At 41.0% G+C, this 15,589-nt stretch overlaps 1 protein-coding gene across 2 annotated transcripts in view; it reads left to right on the forward strand.

Moving 5' to 3' along the window:
- Nucleotides 1-15,589, forward strand: part of CMSS1 (cms1 ribosomal small subunit homolog) — a 394,265-nt gene that overhangs the window by 307,075 nt on the left and 71,601 nt on the right. The window contains exon 2 of one of the 2 annotated variants that reach the window (XM_027558092.1): nt 8,981-9,139. The exons of the other annotated variant lie outside the window; for it this stretch is intronic. Coding sequence (XP_027413893.1) covers nt 8,981-9,139 — 159 coding nt within the window. The remainder of the gene's footprint in view (nt 1-8,980; nt 9,140-15,589) is intronic. 2 annotated transcript variants of the gene reach the window in all.

A 15,589-nucleotide genomic window follows, 5' to 3' on the forward strand; every position in this document is an offset into this window, starting at 1 on the left:
GCCCTACTTTGGCTTTTTAAAAAGAGTTAAAAGCTAGAGAATGATCACTGAGTTGTGGGTTTGTTTTTTTTTTTTAAAGGTCTGCCTTCATGCACAGGCATCATATTCTATAACTGTGTGTCCTTGTGAGAGGGGCTTCCCCAGTGACATGCAGTACAGGAGATGAAGGTTCAATTCCTGAGTCGGGACGACCCCCCTGGAGGAGGGCATGGCAACCCACTCCAGTATTCTTGCCTGGAGAATCCCATGGACAGAGGAGCTTGGCAGGCTACAGTTCATAGGGTCACAAAGAGTTGGACACGACTGAAGTGACTTAGCACGCATGCATGTCCTTGTGAGAGTTCTCAATTCAGAAGCTTGTACCCTTGCTTGTGCTGGGGTGTGTTGCTCACCTTCCTGCTAGGAATGCTCACTTCCTTTGGAATCCTTTAGATAAGTTCAGCACCATCTGATTCACTCAAGTGGTGTCTGGCTGTTCTATAATCCCGGGCTGATACTGTGATCCCCATAGTATGTTTTCACATGTTTGGAAATTTTTAAATGCCAGAGGTTATTTTACTGTTTAAAAAAAAAAAAAACTGCTGAAATTTAATAAGATAGCACAAGTATGCTGAAGGAAACGCTAAGGAAAATGTTTATTGGTCACAAGGGCAATGGATTGAAATGCAAAAACCTCACTAAGATGGTGGCTGGCGTTTGGCCACTGACTGAATCTGGTCTAACCCTGAAAGTATTAAGTTCTTATGGACTTTGTTACAGAGTCAAGAGAAGTAAATCTGTAGCTCCCAGTTCAGACTGAACTACTGTTTTAGTGCTGCAAGTACAGGTGAAAATCTTTATATTCTTCCATCCTGTTTGAAAAAAAAAAACTCCTTGTTTATACACAGATTAGTTCCACTAGACCTAGCTGAACTTTTGGAGTTCTTTTTTTCAACTGAAATTTCCTTGTACAAATGAACTATCCAGATGTGGATGGGAACATAATAATAGAATTACGTGCTTAAATAACTGAGATTATTTAGGTCATGATTGCAGTTTTATGATGCCATTTGGGGAAATTACTAAGTGCATGTGAATTTGAGGTAAACTAAAGTTTTTCTCCCTTCAGTAGGCATTATGGCCTCTTCTGGCACTTTTTTGGTACTGGAATTTGCTGCTTACTTTGCTTACTTTAAGAGTGATGGATCTGCAACTCTGTCACGATTTGAACTGGAGTTTTCCTTCCACACAAATGACAGGTATTTAATGTGTCAGGACAGTCTGTCTGAAACCTGACCTAACCACTTAACAGTAAAATAGCAAAACTTGCTATTCTGTGTGTACAAATGCTGTCTTTCCAAATTAGGAAAGAAGATATAAAACCCTGTAGAAGTGCCTTTGTTTTAACAGGAGAAATTTAATGCTCTACCATTAACATTCTCCCAAGGTAATGTTACATAAATAATTACTGCTACACCGGAAGAGTCATTTCCCATTCTGGAATAATTTGCACACATTTAGGAATTTGACTGTCTCCTCAAAATCTTCTGGGCTGTGGGCCCATAAATTATCACATTTTGATGGAACTTCCATTATACGATCTAACTTTTATGGAAGGAAAGAGCAAGAGAATTGCAAAAAAGTAGTGACTTGTTTATGGTTAGAGAAGCTCAAGGAAGGGAAAAGAATATTCCTGCTTATTTAACATAGTTCAAGGAAATTTGTGGTTTACTTTCAATAACCAACTTTCTGAAAATTTTTTTATGCCCAAACCACAAAATTTGGTGTTTTAAATTCATACCTGTCTGTGGGCATGTAGTATCTAAAGCAGTGGTTCTTAGAGTCCCTAAGAAAACACATTATTCAAATGCCAGTTCCCTTGGTTTCTAGATAACATTTCTAGCCCAAGACTTCTTAATTTGTCTCAAGGGGCCCAAATTTTGTGTCTTTGTGTATCCAGGATCTTGTAATGTTTACCAGCTTTTCAGGAAGACCTGACATGCCGCATTTTCAAGACTGAATTTTGTTAGACCCAATCTATAACACATATTATTAATAATGATAGTAATACTGCTGCTGCTGCTAGGTCGCTTCAGTCGAGTCCGACTCTGTGCGACCCCATAGACAGCAGCCCACCAGGCTCCTCTGTCCCTGGGATTCTCCAGGCAAGAATACTGGAGTGGGTTGCCATTTCCTTCTCCAATGCATGCATGTATGCTAAATTGCTTCAGTCGTGTCCGACTTTATGCGACCCTATGGACAGCAGCCCACCAGGCTCCTCTGTCCACAGTATTCTGTAGCCAAGAGTACTGGAGTTCATTGCCATAAATATCTCCTGATTATCAAGCACTTATTATTTGTCACTAACTGTGGTTAACACTTTATATTTCTCATTTATTGTTCCCCAAAAGACAAATACAGTTATTATCTTCATTTTATGAGGAAACTTAAAGCTTTGAGAGGTTAAGTAACTTTTTGGAGATTAAAACCCATGATGTCATCTGGAAAAAATCCATGCTCTTAAGCATTAGGCATTATGCTAATGAGTACATCCATTTGCTGGTTTAGTAATAACTGGCTTTTGTTTGATATTGATATATCCAGTTCAGATAGCCCTTACTCTTTTCCTACTCTGGTCTAGAAGTTTGGTGGACTTGTACAGTTTATGCTCTGTTTCCCCTTGAATTTGTGTGAATAGTCTATGTTGCCCTTGTAAAGTTTTAAACAAAAAATGTAACTGTGGAATACCTGTGTAATCTTGGAGTCTTGGTTGTTTTTGGTGGGAAGCTGAGCCAGTTCACTGGGAAACTTGAACTTCCCAAGCTTCAAGATGGCACTTCGTTATTATGCCTTCAGATCTCTTCTTGTTTTAGGAAGGGTGAGATTCCATAAACAGGTGAATCTTATGACCAAACCTCTCCCCACATCTTCCTAAACAAGGAGTCTGCCATGTATACCATGCACCAGACAGAATTAGGACACCTGGTTTCTGTACCCCGATCCTCTACAGCAATAAGACACTATAATTTGATCATTTCAGTTGTGTGTTCTCCATTTAGGGTGACCCACTGCCCCAGTTTTCCCGGGACTATCCTGATTTTAGCAGTGCAAGTCCTGAAGCCTAGAAAATTCCTCAGTCCCAAATACAACTCAACCAATGATTGTCCTACCTCCTTTATTTTTCCAGAGCTGTATCCAAGCCCCAGATTCCAGCACTTCTGCTTTGTTGAATCTCCTGAAGAGTACAAATAAATCTTTTAAACTAAGAAATTGGGCAACTCTGGCTCAGATTCATAAGTGTGTAGTGGACCATTAGAGATACAGAACTTGAACAGATCAAGAAAGACCTATATAAATTTTGGAGGAATTTACAGATACTTAGCTTAAAAGGTTTGTAAAAGAAATAATTTTTTGTTTTATATTGCCTTCACTTTTGTTTCAACTCTATCCCTTCAGGGAGTAGGCTGAGTCTTAGAGGAAACCTTTCTCTGATTGTCAAAGTTCAAGTGGTAAATCATTGTTTGACATTGTTAGACCATCATAAATGTCCCTAATATACAAAGATGTCCTTGTCAGCAGTATTCCAAGCATAATAAGTAGAATGTAGGGTTAGATTGCAGAGAAGGCAGTGGCACCCCACTCTAGTACTCTTGCCTGGAAAATCCCATGGGTGGAGGAGCCTGGTAGGCTGCAGTCCATGGGGTCGAAAAGAGTCGGACACGACTGAGCAACTTCACTTTCACTTTTCATTTTCATGCATTGGAGAAGGAAATGGCAACACACTCCAGTGTTCTTGCCTGGAGAATCCCAGGGACGGGGGAGCCTGGTGGGCTGCCATCTATGGGGTCGCACAGAGTCGGACACGACTGAAGTGACTTAGCAGCAGTAGCAGCAGGGTTAGATTGAGACTTCTCAAGTGGTTCAGTGGTAAAGAATCCACCTGCTAATGCAGGAGACGCAAGAGATGCAGATTCTTTCCCTGGGTCAGGAAGATCCCCTGGAATAGGAATTGGCAACCCACTCCAGTATTCTTGCCGGGAAAATTCCATGGATAGAGGAACCTGGCAGACTACAGTTTATGGGGTTGCAAGATCCGACTCTTTGTGACCCCATAGACTGCAGCACGCCAGGCCTCTCTGTCCATCACCAACTCCCAGAGTTTACTCAAACTCATGTCCATTGAGACAGTGATGCCATCCAACAATCTCATCCTCTGTCGTCCCCTTCTCCTCCCACCTTCAATCTTTCCCGGCATCAGGGTCTTTTCAAATGAGTCAGGTGTTCACATCAGGTGGCCAAAGTATTGGGAGTTTCAGCTTCAGCATCAGTCCTTCCAGTGAATATTCAGGACTGATTTCCTTTAGGATGGACAGGTTGGATCTCCTTGCTGTCCAAGGGACTCTCAATAGTCTTCTCCAACTCCACAGTTCAAAAGCATCAATTCTTCGGCTCTCAGCTTTCTTTATAGTCCAACTCTCACATCCGTACATGACTACTTTAGCCAAATGACTTTATTTATTCTTTCATACTTTTAGCCAAGTTTGCCAAACAAGAATTATAATGGAAAATGCTAGTGATTTTTTTTTAAGTTCAAGTTCTAAATACTTTTAATTTTATTTAAGAAACAAGTCTTGATCTCAATTATAGGATTTTTCTCCCCTAATATGAAGTTATTTTTGCATTGATTGGGGAGAAATACAATAATAAGTTTTTAAACTCTGAACTACTAGCTGCACCTGCTTGGGATCTAAAACTGAAATGGAAAACACAAGGCTTAACCCCACATGCTCCCTGATCAAATGCAAAGGTTCTTAAAATAGCTCTGGGTGAAGATGTTTGGAGCAGCTGAAAACCAAGGAGCTGGTGTCCCTAGTCACAACCTGGCAGTTAATACCGTGGCTCAGAGGCAGCTGCCTCTGTCTCTTTCTGTCTCAAGGCCTGGAGCAGCAGCTCCTAGAAGAAGCACAGAAGCAGCCTCTGCTTTACCCACATTCCTGTCCTCCCTAAACTCTACTTTTCTAGTCAGAAGATTGTCCCTGGATCCGTCAAGGGGATCTGAGACATTCTGTCCAAGCCACTAGAGCAAAGTATTGGGTTGGCCAAGAAATTTGTTCGGGTTTTTCCGTAAGATGTTATGAGAAAACCCAAATAAACTTTCTGGCCAACCCAACAGCTAAACACCTCCAAACAATTACAATAAACCTTAAATAGGTACACGATAAATTCCAGGGAAAAAATGTAAGGAAGAAATAAAGTGCATTTGACTGATCATAGCTAGTAGTAACAGAGAATACTAGCTATGAGTGGTACCCTACACCCTGTTATCTTCAGTATCCCAGTTGCCAGCAGATCAGTTTACTCTCTTGAAATCCACCAGGGAGACCTTCACTCAGCACTGCTCTGTTCAGCTCTGCCTATCTTGATAGAGCTCTCAGTTAACTCATATGTCTCAGTTGATATAGCTGTCAGCTTACCATTTTCCCCCATAATTTTGTCCTGTGATATTTTCACTTACCGTTGATAAACTGCTTCTCTCAAGGGCCCACTTATGCATCCACCAGTAGCAGAATCTGGGCTGGGTGGACAATTGGTCTAATCTGATCTGATGGCTTTTTATGTTGCCAGACTTTTGGCACTAACCAGCGGTTTAAAATTCTATTGGCATTCACATGTAGATGAGTATACTATTATACTATCCTGTTCCCATCATAAAAAGAAGAAAAAAGCAGTAGCTTATATCTTGTTTAGAAACTACACTATTTTGAGGGCCAGAGGAAAGAACTCTTGGGTGAGTGTAAAAGGGAGGTAAAGGCAGGAAGACAATGGGGTGTGGGAAGGCCTGAAACTCTCCCATTGGCAGCTTCCAGTTGGCCACCACCACCTTCAACCAGTGCTCGGAACTGTGAGTATTCATGCTGAAAACTCAGAATTTTTCTAGACTTCGTTTGAGAAATTATTTAAGGAGACTGCATTAGAGAGAACATTAGCTGGGCTGGTTCCTTAAAAGTCTAAAACCTAGTTTTTCCATCGGCTGAACAGGGAATAATACTTGCATTTCCTATCATGCAGGGTCACCTTGGGATCAAGTGAGTGACTGATACTCGAATTGTGTAAACAGTGTAGGACACCTCCCAGGCATAAAACGACCCCGTGGTTACGAATACCACCATTGTACAAAGTTGCCTCAACCGCAGCGAGAAGCGCAGCACTGCCACTCTTTCTGCTGTAGCCTCCGGTGACTGACTGTCTTTGTCAGACAAATTAGACAGAAATGTCTTGAACTCTCATCAGATTTGAGCCCCAGATAGTCAGGAGGCCATCTAATACAAATTTTGCTCTAATGTCCTCCTTAGAGACATCTTGTCTGACCCAGACTATCAGTATGTGAGCCTTTGTCTGACATCTATAATTTAGAACAGAAATGTTAACATCCCTCAAAGAAGCCTCAAGTAGTTTCAGTAAAATGTATATTCCAATCTGATTATTTGGTCCCTGGAATTCTCTCCCTATCTTGCAGACACTAAATAAACCTTTATAAGTAGGAAAATTTTTTTCTAGTCTTTTTCTTTTAATTAGAAACAAAGGAGAAAACACCATGGTAGGCAACATGGACAGTATTAAGGTTCAAATCACTACTAATTGGCCCCTCTGTGAAGATCTCTATACTCAGAGAATATGGAAACCACTTTTGCTCCATTCACTGCTGTATCTCTGGTAACCCAACATGTAGTAGGCACTCTAAACATTTGTTGAATGAATGAACAAGTGAGCAAACTAATTAAGCCCTTTTGCCATAAAAGTGGTCTACCTAATTATAATGAAACAAAATAAAAAAATTATGTTGTTCTCTGTATGAATGGCTATTAAATGCTGGTGGCCACTTAGTTCTGTCCAAAGGCAAATAAAAGCAATATTTTTTTCTTTAAATGTTTTTTAATGTAACATATTGAAGAGGCAAGGCATGTATTTCAGTAGTAATGAAAATTTTCTTTTACGTTAAGACAAGAATAACATGGACTTTCTTCTGAAGAATACAGGGCCCTTTACTTTTGTTTTTCCCCATCCCTGGAGCTCATCCCCATTGCTCCTGAACTCTTGGCACATTACAGCATCTATCCCATACAATAGTTAAATGGATCATCATTTTGAAGCCACAATAAAGTATCTGTATCTCCAGTGACAATGTCAGTACCTAAGACCAATTCTTGGCTAACAAATTTTTTTATTGAACAACAGTTTAAATGAAAAAAGAAAACTACATACAAACTTTAACAGAATCTAAACTCTTTAAGAAAATTTTTTTTACACTTTTTTGTTTATAAGCAATACTTTCTTCATCCTAGAATTTTTACAGAATATTTTTGCATTGGTAATCTTAAGAACCCAAACTCAACATTGCTCTGGGAAGTTATCTGAAAAACTCTTGTAAGCATAGACTTGTCTTGATTGCCCAACGTATTTGTTTTAAAGAAATAGAAATAGCCCATGAATATTATTGCTGCCTTTAGAAATTTTCAATAACAAAGAGCTCTTTAAGTATTTATACTGGATTTTTAATTAAGTATAATATGAGTTTCATAATAGTGTCAACTGATGACTGTAGAGATGTATTTACTTGGAATATTTGTTTTGGGAGGATAGAAGATTGATGTATTAGAAAGTATCATCAAAGGAAAAGTATTTTTAGTTGAAGCAAGAGGAGCATTGCCACAGTTTGGAAACGTTTTCACCAGTAGTACGCCACCCCCTGCCTCCTTAATTACAAGCCTGATGCACACATAGAACATGGTGAATGTAGCTGAGCAGTGTGTGCATTGCATTTCTTGCAGTCTTTCGTAAGACTTGCATAGATATTGAAGAAAGATGTGATCATCAGGTGTAATGAAAAAGAGTGATTGAATATGTCACAAAAATTTTAGCTGAACGTGTATCTCTCGAACTGTATCTGTATTCAAAACTATGCATTCACCCTACACACTGACTAATACTCCCACTGAGCAAGTACAGTGAGCAGAACTTTCTCTGGTATCATTTGGCAGCAATCAGGCTTCATTTCCCATTGACACTGAGGTTTGTTGTGCCATAAATATCCAGTCATGCTTTGGGGTGATAGGTATCTTCCAAGACCTTCCAAAAAACCCCACCTCAAGAATCTGCTTCTCTTCTCTGGCCCCCATTCATCAAATCTTGCCCATTCATCAAATCTTTAGCACCAAAGAAATATGAACAAAAGGAAACGAAAAGGAATACCTCTAAGTTGCCATTTTAAGATGTTAATTTCTTCTGTCTTTCCATAAAAAGAAAATGCCTCCTAACCAGTCTAGCCTATCCAATACACTTCTCCATTGATAACCACATTTGGGATGATTTTCAAATTATGCATTGATCATTTACATCAGTTTGCAAAATCAAGCTATTACCAAGCAAAGTCATCGGCCCAAACCATTTTAAAATTTTTGACCATCTGTCTTGCTCTAAAGAGGATAGCAATTTAAAATTTTATTTTGGTCTCCTTTCATATCTCCTGTCAGGATAGTTCCTCTATTTTGCAAGCAGCTCTTCTTCATATTAAAAAAAGTCATCACCCTTCATAAGCCCTTAATCATGCCTAAGATTTACTCTATTCCCTTGCATAATGCCCAGAAGCTCCTGCTCCTGGGGAGCAGTGGGGGCCGTTCCTGGATGTTGGGTATCACAGACACGTCCCCAAAGCCTCTTCTCAGTGGCAATGGGGACACTTACCTTACCGCGCAGGTGCCTCTGCTTGGTCACACCCGGTGGTCCTCTCTTCTCATCCCCACCAAATCCAACAGTGGAATCCAGGGGCCAACAGCGTTTTCTTCTTTTCTTTTTGGACAGTCTCTCAGTTTTTGTTTTGTGGGCTTCAAAGTCAAGGAGAACTTGCAACCAGGGTCCACTGACAGTTCCGCAGAGGAGAGGCAGTGGGGAGCCCAGTACTGACTGGGCCCAAACACTAAATATAACCCTCCTCCCTCTCCAGGCAGTGTCCTTCATACTCAGAAGGCAGACGACCTGGCTGAATCTCTCACCCCACAGCTTGCCAGCCTCCACAGAAGAAAGGGTCTGACTGGACTGAGGTGCAGAATGAGACGACCCAAGACCCAGGAGCCATCTGCCCAGAGCAGACAAGTAGAGGCAGGTATAGGCTCCGTGAGTGTGTCTGGGTGTGTGTGTGTCTGTGTGTGTGTGTCTATGTGTGTGTGTGTTTGCATGCCTGTGCCCAGCAGCTGCTCTCCAGATTAGAAGACACCACTCTTTGGCAGGCAACTCTGAAACCACCCTCTTGGGTGATTTCAAATTTATGTGCACATCTTGGCCGAGAGAAGAAACCTCCCAGGCACAACCTGGGTCCCCTTCTGTGCCCTGTCACTGCCCCAGATACACTGTGAACCACAACAAACAGCGGTGCCAGCATCTTAAGAACAGATGCCCAGATGGACGTTAGACTGCACCTCATTTTGTACCCTGCAACCAAGAACTGATGCAAGCCCTGTTTGAGATTTAAGTAATAAGGGCATGCCCTCTTCTTTGACAGTCGTGACCCAAGGCACTGCAGAGACTCGCTATTATTAACGCTGTGTTGAACTTTAACTTGAATGCCTGCCTGTTCCATTCAGTGTCATATGAGACATGAGGGCAAAATGCTGAGGAAACTTAAGAGCAACATTCAAATGTATGATGATATTTATTATGATTAATCAAGGTTTTTGTTTTGTGTTATGCAATGTTAAGAAAAATCTCATACTTTGTTAAAATTTGTTAGTTTTCTCTAAGTGCTATCACTTAATCTGATTGGTGGGGAGGGGCAGGAGGAAGGAGCTTGTTCATTTCTTTAGCAAGTACATACTTCCTCACCAGTTAGGTATCAGGTCCTCTGCCAGGCAGACTCACCACTAGCCAGGTGCTCCATTCTGGGTATTATTTTACATAACCATCACAGCATCCCTTTAAGTTAGTCCTGTGCGTGCATGCTAAGTTGCTTCAGTCATGTCCCTATGGACTGTAGCCCGCCAGACTTTTCTGCCCAGACAAGATTACTGGAGGGGGTTGCCATGCCCTCCTCCAGGGGATCATCCAGACACAGAGATCGAACCTGCATCTCTTATGTCTCCTACATTGGCAGACGGGTTCTTTATCACTAGCGCCATCTGGGAAGACCAAACTGGTCTTGAATTGGTGATCAAATAAGAAAACCAAAGCTCACAATAATTAACTTCCCTACAGTCTCCTGGATGATAAACATCAGACTTGGAATTCAAACTTCCATCTGAGTCGCACTGAAACCCATGCTGTTTATTTTTAGCTATTATCATTGAAATAATTTCAAACTTACAGAAAAGATACATGAATAGTAAAGCATTCCTGTATACTCTTCACTCAGGTTCTCCAAATTTTAGCATTTTGCCACATTTGCTGTCTCTCTCCCTTTTTTCCTCTAATCTCCCTCTACCCACCTATCTCCTTGTGTTTATATGTGTGTGTGTATGTTTTTCTGAATCAACTTGTGTGCTTCAGTGTTATTATCCTAAAAGCAAGTACACTTTTCTACATAACTATTATATGACTATCAAATTCAGTATATTAATATTGATACCATTTTATTTTCTAATCCATAGTCCCCATTCAACTTTTTACCAACTGTCTCAATAGTATTATTTGCAGAGGGAAATGTTATTTTTTCATTTGTTCCAGGATTATGTGTAGCATTTAGTGGTCATGGCTCTCCCTCAATCTGAACAGTGTTTCAGTCTTTCTTTGTCTTTGGTGACGACGTTTTTAAAGAGTTGTCTGAGGAGACTATACAAATAGCTGAGGAAAGAAGAGAAGCTATAGACAAAGGAGAAAGGGAAAGATATACCCAACTGAAGGCAGACTTTCAGAGAACACCAAGGAGAGATAGATAACAAGCCCTTCTTAAATGAACAATGCAAAGAAATTTAGTTGCGTTCAGTTCAGTTCATTTTAGTTGCTCAGTCATATCCAACTCTTTCAGACCCCATGGACTGCAGCACACCAGGCCTTTCTGTCCATCACTAACTCCTGGAGCCTACTCGAACTCATGTCCATTGAGCCAGTGATGCCATCCAACCATCTCATCCTCTGTCGTCCCCTTTTCTTCCTGCCTTCAATCTTTCCCAGCATCAGGGTCTTTTCAAATGAGTCAGTTCTTCGCATCAGGTGGCCAAAGTATTGGAGTTTCAGCTCAACATCAATCCTTCCAATGAATATTCAGGACTGATTGCCTTTAGGATGGACTGGTTGGATCTCCCTGAAGTCCAAGGCACTCTCAATAGTCTTCTCCAACACCACGGTTCAAAAGCATCAATTTTTCAGGGCTCAGTTTTCTTTATAGTCCAACTCTCACATCCATACATGACTATTGGAAAAACCATAGCTTTGACTAGACGGACCTTTGTTGGCAAAGTAATGTCTCTGCTTTTTAATATGCTCTCTAGGTTGGTCATAGCTTTTCTTCCAAGGAGCAAGCGTCTTTTAATTTCATAGCTACAGTCACCATCTGCAGTGATTTTGGAGCCCCCAAAAATAAAGTCTGACACTGTTTCCACTGTTTCCCCGACTATTTGCCATAAAGTGATGGAATTGGATGCCATGGTCTTAGTTTTCTGAATGTTGAGTTTTAAGCCAACTTTTTCACTCTCCTCTTTCACTTTCATCAAGAAGCTCTTTAGTTCTTCACTTTCTGCCATAAGGGTGGTATCATCTGCATATCTGAAGTTATTGGTATTTCTCCCAGCAATCTTGATTCCAGCTTGTGCTTCATCCAGTCCAGCATTTCTTATGATACTCCATATATAAGTTAAATAAGCAAGGTGACAATATACAACCTTGACATACTCCTTTCCCGATTTGGAACCAGTCTGATGTTCCATGTCCAGTTCTAACTGTTGCTTCTTGACCTGCATACAGATTTCTCAGGAGGCAGGTCAGGTGGTCTGGTATTCCCATCTCTTGTAGAATTTTCCAGTTTCTTGTTATCCACACAGTCCAAGGCTTTGGCATATTCAATAAAGCAGAAGTAGATGTTTTTCTGGAACTCTCTTGCTTTTTCGATGATCCAACAGATGTTGTCAATTTGATTTCTGGTTCCTCTGCCTTTTCTAAATCCAGCTTGAACACCTGAAAGTTCACAGTTCATGTATCATTGAAGGATGGCATGGAGAATTTTGAGCATTACTTTGCTAGTGTGGCCACCTCATGCAAAAAGCTGACTCATTGGAAAAGACCCTGATGCTGGGAAAGATTTTTTTTTTTTTTAATTTTTAAACTTTACATAATTGTATTAGTTTTGCCAAATATCAAAATGAATCCGCCACAGGTATACATGTGTTCCCCATCCCGAACCCTCCTCCCTCCTCCCTCCCCATACCATCCCTCTGGGCCGTCCCAGTGCACCAGCCCCAAGCATCCAGCATCGTGCATCGAACCTGGACTGGCAACTCGTTTCCTACATGGTATTTTACATGTTTCTTTGCCATTCTCCCAAATCTTCCCACCCTCTCCCTCTCCCACAGAGTCTATAAGACTGTTCTATACATCAGTGTCTCTTTTGCTGTCTCGTACACCGGGTTATTGTTACCATCTTTCTAAATTCCATATATATGCGTTAGTCTACTGTATTTATGTTTTTCCTTCTGGCTTACTTCACTCTGTATAATAGGCTCCAGTTTCATCCACCTCATTAGAACTGATTCAAATGTATTCTTTTTAATGGCTGAGTAATACTCCATTGTGTATATGTACCACAGCTTTCTTATCCATTCATCTGCTGATGGACATCTAGGTTGCTTCCATGTCTTGGCTATTATAAACAGTGCTGCGATGAACATTGGGGTACACGTGTCTCTTTCCCTTCTGGTTTCCTCAGTGTGTATGCCCAGCAGTGGGGTTGCTGGCTCATAAGGCAGTTCTATTTCCAGTTTTTTAAGGAATCTCCACACTGTTCTCCATAGTGGCTGTACTAGTTTGCATTCCCACCAACAGTGTAAGAGGGTTCCCTTTTCTCCACACCCTCTCCAGCATTTATTATTTGTAGACTTTTGGATCGCAGCCATTCTGACTGGTGTGAAATGGTACCTCATAGTGGTTTTGATTTGCATTTCTCTGATAATGAGTGATGTTGAGCATCTTTTCATGTGTTTGTTAGCCATCTGTATGTCTTCTTTGGAGAAATGTCTATTTAGTTCTTTGGCCCATTTTTTGATTGGGTCGTTTATTTTTCTGGAGTTGAGCTGTAGGAGTTGCTTGTATATTTTTGAGATTAGTTGTTTGTCAGTTGCTTCATTTGCTATTATTTTCTCCCATTCTGAAGGCTGTCTTTTCACCTTGCTAATAGTTTCCTTTGATGTGCAGAAGCTTTTAAGGTTAATTAGGTCCCATTTGTTTATTTTTGCTTTTATTTCCAATATTCTGGGAGGTGGGTCATAGAGGATCCTGCTGTGATGTATGTCGGAGAGTGTTTTGCCTATGTTCTCCTCTAGGAGTTTTATAGTTTCTGGTCTTCCGTTTAGATCTTTAATCCATTTTGAGTTTATTTTTGTGTATGGTGTTAGAAAGTGGTCCAGTTTCATTCTTTTACAAGTGGTTGACCAGATTTCGATGCTGGGAAAGATTGAAGGCAGGAAGAGAAGGGGACGACAGAGGATGAGATGGTTGGATGGCATCACCGACTTAATGGACATGGGTTTGGGTGGACTCGGGGAGTTGGTGATGGACAGGGAGGCCTGGCGTGCTGAGGTTCATGGGGTCGTAAATAGTTGGACACGACTGAGCGACTGAACTGAACTGAACTGAGGAACCAGAGATCAAATTGCCAACATCTGCTAGATCATTAAAAAAGCAAGAGAGTTCCAGAAAAACATCTATTTCTGCTTTAATGACTATGCCAAAGCCTTTGACTGTGTGGATCACAATAAACTGTGGAAAATTCTGAAAGAGATGGGAATACCAGACCACCTGACCTGCCTCTTGAGAAATCTGTATGCAGGTCAGGAAGCAACAGTTAGAACTGGACATGGAACAACAGACTGGTTCCAAATAGGAAAAGGAGTACATCAAGGCTGTATATTGTCACCCTGCTTATTTAACTTATGTGCAGAGTACATCATGAGAAACACTGGGCTGGAGAAACACAAGCTGGAATCAAGATTGCTGGGAGAAATATCAATAACCTCAGATATGCAGATGAAACCACCCTTAAGGCAGAAAGTGAAGAGGAACTAAAAAGCCTCTTGATGAAAGTGAAAGAGGAGAGTGAAAAAGTTGGCTTAAAGCTCAACATTCAGAAAACCAAGATCATGGCATCTGGTCCCATCACTTCATGGCAAATAGATGGGGAAACAGTTTCAGACTATTTTGGGGGGCTCTGAAATCACTGCAGATGGTCACTGCAGCCATTAAATTAAAAGATACTTACTCCTTGGAAGGAAAGTTATGACCAACCTAGACAGCATATTAAAAAGCAGAGACATTACTTTGCCAACAAAGGTCTGTCTACTCAAGGCTGTGGTTTTTCCTGTGGTCATGTATGGATGTGAGAGTTGGACTATGAAGAAAGCTGAGCATTGAAGAATTGATGCTTTTGAACTGTGGTGTAGGAGAAGACCCTTGAGAGTCCCTTGGACTCAAAGAGATCCAACCAGTCCATTCTGAAGATCAGTCCTGAGTGTTCCTTGGAAGGACTGATGTTGAAACTGAAACTCCAATACTTTGGCCACCTGATTCGAAGAACCGACTCATTGGAAAAGACCCTGATGCTGGGAAAGATTGAAGGCAGGAGGGGAAGAAGATGACAGAGGATGAGATGGCTGGATGGCATTACCTACTCAATGGACATGAGTTTGAGTGAACTCCGGGAGTTGGTGACGGTCAGAGAGGCCTGGTGTGCTGTGGTCCATGGGGTCACGAAGAATCAGACATGACTGAGCAACTGAACTGAACTTGCTAGAGTGTGAGATGAGTGCAATTGTGCAGTAGTTTGAGCATTCTTTGGCATTGCCTTTCTTTGGGATTGGAATGAAAACTTACCTTTTCCAGTCCTGTGGCCATTCTGAGTTTTCCAAATTTGCTGGCATATTGAGTGCAGCACTTTCACAGCATCATCTTTTAGGATTTGAAATAGCTCAACTGGAATTCCATCACCTTCAGTAGCTTTGTTCTTAGGGATGCTTCCTAAGGCCCACTTGACTTCGCATTCCAGGGTGTCTGGCTCTATGTAAGTGATCACACCATCATGATCAATGCAAGAATATGCAAATTGCAAAGTGCAAAGAAATAGAAGAAAACAATAGAATTGGAAAGATTAGAGCTCTTTTGAAGAAACTTGGAGCTATCAAAGGAACATTTCACGCAAGATGGGTGTGATAGGACAGAAACAGTAAGAACCTAATAGAAGCAGAAAAAATTAAGAAGAAGTGGCAAGAATACACAGAACTATACAAAAACAAAGGTCTTAATGACCCGGAATACCGCCTTTTTTTTTTATTATACTTAATAGTAGCATTCTGTGGCAATGCTATGTTAAGCATTTTGTGTTACTTAACTTAATTCACAGCAACCCTGTGGGAGAAAT

Source organism: Bos indicus x Bos taurus, chromosome 1, assembly GCF_003369695.1.
Source record: "Bos indicus x Bos taurus breed Angus x Brahman F1 hybrid chromosome 1, Bos_hybrid_MaternalHap_v2.0, whole genome shotgun sequence".
Taxonomy (NCBI): Eukaryota; Metazoa; Chordata; class Mammalia; order Artiodactyla; family Bovidae; genus Bos; species Bos indicus x Bos taurus.